Genomic DNA, 5,896 nt, shown 5'->3' with positions numbered 1-5,896 from the left:
TATATATTGTGCGGGAGGATACGTTTTTTGGCGTTGAGGAATGGAATTGGAGGATTTTTTGTTTTTTTATTTTTTTTAGAACCAGAGAAAGTAGATTAATTTGGAAAAGTGCGAGGACCGTGCTGGTTTGTAGACATAGGTAATTCGAATAAAATTTCAGTTAGGTATTACGAATTTTGCATTCATATAACAGAACAAAATGTGTGTCCATAACGTTTTGTCCCCTTATTAAAAAAAAAAAAAAATAAACAAATAATTGGCGCGTACACTTCTGTTAGGTGTTTGGCCGAGCTCCTACTCCTATTTGTGGTGTGCGTCTTGATGTTGTTCCACAAATGGAGGGACCTACAGTTTCAAGCCGACTCCGAACGGCAGATATTTTTATGAGGAGCTTTTTCATGGCAGAAATACACTCGGAGGTTTGCCATTACCTGCCGAGGGGCGACCACTATTAGAAAAATGTTTTTATTAATTTTGCTTTCACCGAGATTCGAACCAACGACCTCTCTGTGAATTCCGAATGGTAATCACGCACCAACCCATTCGGCTACGGCCCCTTATTACTTATTATAAAATGTAATATCAATATTCGCATGCCTATTGCTGCCATAAATTTTCAAATCTCAGTAAACGTCGGACAGCTAATTGGGCAATAAAATTAGCTATTCCCTCTCCTTGTTTATTCTTCATATCATTATAATAATTAAACAAACCAAAATATTCCACCAAAACAATTTCTGTGAAAAAAAAACCTTTGACCAGTTGATTGTCAATTTTGCAGGTAATCTACCATTTGTGAACGGATAGATTAATTTTGTGTATTTATTGGTAATTACTGCATATGTGAACGTACTTTTACGCATTTCTTACCCATCGTACTCTACACATATTCTGAGAGTGTGGCAATGTGGCAGCTCAGCTGATTTTTTTGCCGCCTGCTTGTTGTTTTTGCTTTTGTGTTGACAACGAAAAAGAGACAAAGTAAATAAACAAATAGAAAAATATAACAAAAAAAGTGATTGTAAAAAACCTTGTAAAAATAAATACGTAATTACTAAACACTCGATGAACTCCAAGGAATTGTATTCGATACGAGAATGGGCGCCTCTAACGGATATAATGGAAAAGATACCTGTACGTATGACACGTGCGCTTGGTATTTTTCCAGCCGACTTGAATATCACTTGCGTCGATGCAATTTCCGAGTTTCTGGCTTTGGGTAGTGATGCTGGCATAGTTTTCTGGTACGACCGGTATAACGGCGAATTACAAAAGCTGCGCACAGAGGTAAATTAATTTTAATATTAAAAAGGATTCAGAAGCGAATGGGCATCTACTCCACCTCCTTACAAACCGCCTAAATGACTCATGCTTGTACAGAATACACTCCTAGTTTGATATTATAAGCTAGGAATGTTGCGTGTCTAGTGTGAGTAATTTTCTAACTTATCATTTCCATATCCTATTTTTCACCCACCTCCATTAGTCCACTGCGCGTATAACTTGCGTGAAAATTGTCGATTCAGTGGAATATATGGTAGCAGCAGGCAATTCTAGTGGTAAAGTGAGCGTATTTCAAATACAAAAACAGCTGCCGCCTGACCTGAATTTGGTAGCGCCATGTACCCGCGCCAAACCTATCGAGCGATACACCATACGTGACTTGCACAACTGCGCCGTTAGCTGTGTGGAATGGTCCAAGAATGGGATGAAACTTTATTCAGGCGATCGGCAGGGTGTAGTAGTGCTAACCGAATTTGACTTTCAAGCTGTAAGTGCAATGCCACAGTGATAACATTTCGAGGTTAACATTATTTTTCTCATTCGCAGCACCTTAGCAAATCGGTCGAGATACTTAGCGAAACTTATGAAATTGTACAACTTAGCGTTTGCCAGAGTTATTTGCTAGTGTCTTCACTTTACCGTTCGGTGGTGTGTCAACGTACCACGATCACTGGTCAATGGCAAGTGACTCAGGTTGGAAAAAAGGATCGAAAGGTATTGACGGATTGTGGTAGCATCTTCCTACAGCAACCGACACGCCGTCCAGTTTTGATTTGTGGCCGTCCAGGTTTGCGTTTTTGGATTGCTGACGCTGGGGGAAACGTGGAGAAAACATTGCTATTTCGGGAGGCAATAGCGCGCAGTCCTACCTGGGAAATTCCTATACTAAATCCCAAAGCATTTTCGCAGCGACGAACATCTTCCAGTATCGATGTGGGTGATAATGATGAGAACGCCAGAAGTTTCGGTAAATTGCATTTGTATGCAGGACAGGATGTGATGATCGTAACGCACGATGAATCAACTTTGTACGTGCTGAATTTGGATCGGTTGCGCGTTGAGGCGGTGGCACGTGGTTTTCGGAAAATACTTGATTTTTGTGTTTGCGGCAAGGAGATTTTCGTTTTGGAAGGAGACCGTTCATTGCTTCGAGTGGCGCCAATGCCGGAGAAGCCCAGCAAAACTGGTAGTACAAATCCTATCATTCGGCTGCATGCAATTCCAATAACTTATTGATTTTTTTTTATAGCCAAAATAATTTTTAATCCATCAATGCCACCACCAGTTCCTCTATTGGGCGCCTCTATCGCTGGTGCCTTCGAATCGCCCGTTGAATCGTTCGAACCATCTGAGCAGCCAGTGGGTAAAGCGGAAGAATGTTTTGAATTGCCACCCGTTGAAGCGCTCAATTTGAATGTACCAATTGAATTGGCGGTAGAATCGCCACGGGCCGAACAAAATCGACGTTTAGAAATTTTTAATCAAATATCAGAAATGGATTTCGATCAATCGATATTACATCACAGCGGCATATCACAGAGTGGAGGAGGGCGAAAAAAACGTACTCGGCACAGCCGCGAGCGGGAGAATCTTCCTGCTACCACTAGTGTCCCGTCTAAAACTCCAACAAAGTCAGAGGGCATTGTCGAAATCGGGCGTGTTGCGGAGCCGGAAACGGAATTGGAGACGGTGCACAAAGCATTGACGGCTGTGGAAGTTACGGAAACAAAGCCGAATATAACACGCACGACCACAACTAAACCGACATTAATGAATAGTAGTTTTTGCGCATCAGCAGTGGCAAAAAATAACGAAAGTGAAGAAAGGTGAGCGATCAAATTAGAGGTACAATTTTCACTTTCGCACGCGAGCCGCACGTTATACGTTAATGGAATGACCGCGATTTGTAGCGGCCGAGGACTGTTACTTCAGCGGCATTGCCTAAAAATTTAAGGGGAACATTTTATGATGTTCTAGCATCAAAATTCAATTTTACTTTACATTTTTTTCTTACACTCATTTCACTTCATCTCTTATTGTTTTGTTAAACTTTATTTTTATGCATTTACTGATATTTTTTTGTATCTTGTAGCAAATCAAAGAAAACATTCAACACGAAACCAAATTGCGGCTTCCTATCAACACCGCTCTCGCCTGCTTCACCCGAATCGGCCAAGAAGTCACTCTCCATTAAACCCAAAAGTCTAGCTGAAGAACTCAATTTAGCTGGCATTTCGCTTGGCCCCAAACAATCTAGCTTAGACTCTGCATCACCTTCACCAACGCACACCTTGCCTGCTGCACCAGCTTCCACGCCAACACCACTCAAAGAGCTCGCAGCGGCATATCCCAAACAAACAAAGGTAGAGGATGCAGGTGTACAAACAACGCCTCGAAAAAAAGTCTACTACATCGAGGAAGAGGATGATGAGGGCAATATTTACTCGGATTATAGTGCTGGCCAGCCAATTGACAATCTTTGTCATGCAGCTTTGCGTGCTGCGACACTGGTTGAGGAGTACGACAAGGACAGTGACAGCGCTGGCATATCAAATCAGTCTGCGCCCACAGCCGCTGGTTCAGCCGCAGCTCTACATTTACAATTCGTTTCCACACAACCAGTGAATGAGGAAATTAGCAGCTTTTTACCAGATTTTCGACGTGCATGTGATCCATGCGCACCACAGCCTATGGCTCATAAAGAAACTCCACCGCCTTCAGTGGAATCTAATGGCAGTTCTAGCGAATGGGAGTTTCTAGATAATTGAATCGTTGAGTAGGTTTTTCAATCGTCCATTCCCTGAAGTAATTTGAATATCTTTACCAGTGAAATCAATATGTATCACATAAGTTTTAAGGTAGTTCGCTTTTTAAATGGTGGATGCTTGGATTAAATATCATTATTGTATGACCAGAAATCATATCGGCGCTATTGTACAATTGCCCATGAAATATCATTCTTAAATAATCCACATATGTATTATATATTGTTGTATTATATTACTAAAAATTGTGTTATTCTATAATCAAATATTTTTCGCGCTTGTCGCTTACTTTTAATTACTGTCTCGTTTTTTTATTATTTTTAATTATACAGAATATGTTAAAAAGGAACTCATTTATGCATTTATTTGCAAATACGTTTGTAAAACACCTATACCAAATAAAATATATATATATGTATTGCTGCACTACGTATCACTCGTGTATTGTTTAATGTGTATGTGCAGAAGAAAATTGAGTTTTATCGCATTTCGGTATGATGTAAAAATATACAGGAACTCGGTTTTTTAAAGCTCGTGCAATTTCCATAGATATGCATACAAATGGATTACTCGCAGCTCGTTATATATGCGTGGGCGATTAAAATCCGTCTTGCACCGCCCGTGAACTTCAGAAAAAGGAAGTGCATTTATATAAGTATGCGACATACATCCATACATACATACATATTTGAATATCCACGCGTACATTCATGTGTTCTAATTTTTATCAACATTCAAAACGTGTATGAGTACAAGGTGGTGCAAAACTAATAATCCAATTTGGTTTTTGAATAACTTTTTTACTAAATAAAAAATAAGATGCCCTTTCGCCCCTACTAGTCCGAGAGCCAGGGGTCATTTTGACCTCATCATTTCATGCCGACTGATTTTAATACTGAAGGCAGGCGCCATCCAATGGATGATGAAACCAACCGTCAGCTGGTCCAGTAGCGGTGGGTACGTGCGTGGGATGCTGCGAAACGTGTCGAAAAAAAATAGTCAGCTGCGCCGTAGAGGGGAAAAATACGTCAGCTGAACAGGCGAACTTGGAAAATAAATTAAAAAGTAAAACTACATTTGCTGATTGAAATTTTTTTACATAATTTTGGACACATATGAAAATATAGTAATGATGGTCAGCTGCGTTTATAGCGGTGGGAAGACCGTCAGCCGTAGCAAGAATGTATCATTGCGTTCAGCTGACGTATTTTCCCCCCTCTACGGCGCAGTTGACTATTTTTTTTTATTCTACTAAATTACAACAATACATGAAACAAATTTCAGCCGGTATAAAATGTCTATGTTCGGTAAAAAATGGGGCCTCCAGCCACAGGTCGTGCTGTGGATGTACAACGCAGTGGTTTTGCCTATTTTACCGTATGGATGCCTAGTTTGGTGGGAAGCTCTTCGGAAGGACTAAAATAATACTAAACTGGGGAGGGTGCAAAGGACTGCATGCATTGTCATCACCGAAGCATGTAAAACTTGCCCCAGTGCTGCCCTGAATGTCCTTTTGCACTTACTCCCCATCGACTTTTCCGTCATTTCCAACGCAGCTCAAAGTGCAATCAGGTTAAAGGAGGTTGGCCTCTGGAGGCAATCTCTCAAGGGACATGGTAGCATTGTCGGGCAGCTAACACCGTATTTCTCCGAACTTCGAACAGATATCTCTATCCGCAAACTAGAGTTTGAGGGTCGTGCTAGGGCAATCTTTCCAAAAAGGTAGGATTGGATCGAGGGGAAAATCTGCACCGAAGCTTGCATCTCTGTCTTCGCTGACGGTTCCAAGATGGAATCGGTAGTCGGAGCAGTGGTTTTCTCTAAATCAGCCAATCTATCTATCTCCT

General features: G+C 41.0%; 1 protein-coding gene across 1 annotated transcript; it reads left to right on the top strand.

Moving 5' to 3' along the window:
• Positions 1–952: 952 nt before the first annotated feature.
• On the top strand, positions 953–4,468 carry LOC128867472 (WD repeat-containing protein CG11141). The gene is made up of 5 exons (XM_054108688.1): positions 953–1,287; positions 1,487–1,771; positions 1,831–2,470; positions 2,534–3,110; positions 3,377–4,468. Exons 1-5 carry the CDS (start codon positions 1,066–1,068, stop codon positions 4,050–4,052), a joined length of 2,400 nt encoding a protein of 799 aa, XP_053964663.1. The 5' UTR covers positions 953–1,065; the 3' UTR covers positions 4,053–4,468.
• Positions 4,469–5,896: the final 1,428 nt, after the last annotated feature.

Source organism: Anastrepha ludens, chromosome 6, assembly GCF_028408465.1.
Source record: "Anastrepha ludens isolate Willacy chromosome 6, idAnaLude1.1, whole genome shotgun sequence".
In the NCBI taxonomy this organism is placed as follows: domain Eukaryota; kingdom Metazoa; phylum Arthropoda; class Insecta; order Diptera; family Tephritidae; genus Anastrepha; species Anastrepha ludens.
The sequence above is the reverse complement of the archived record's forward strand: the minus strand, read 5'-3'. Positions and strand labels throughout refer to the sequence as shown.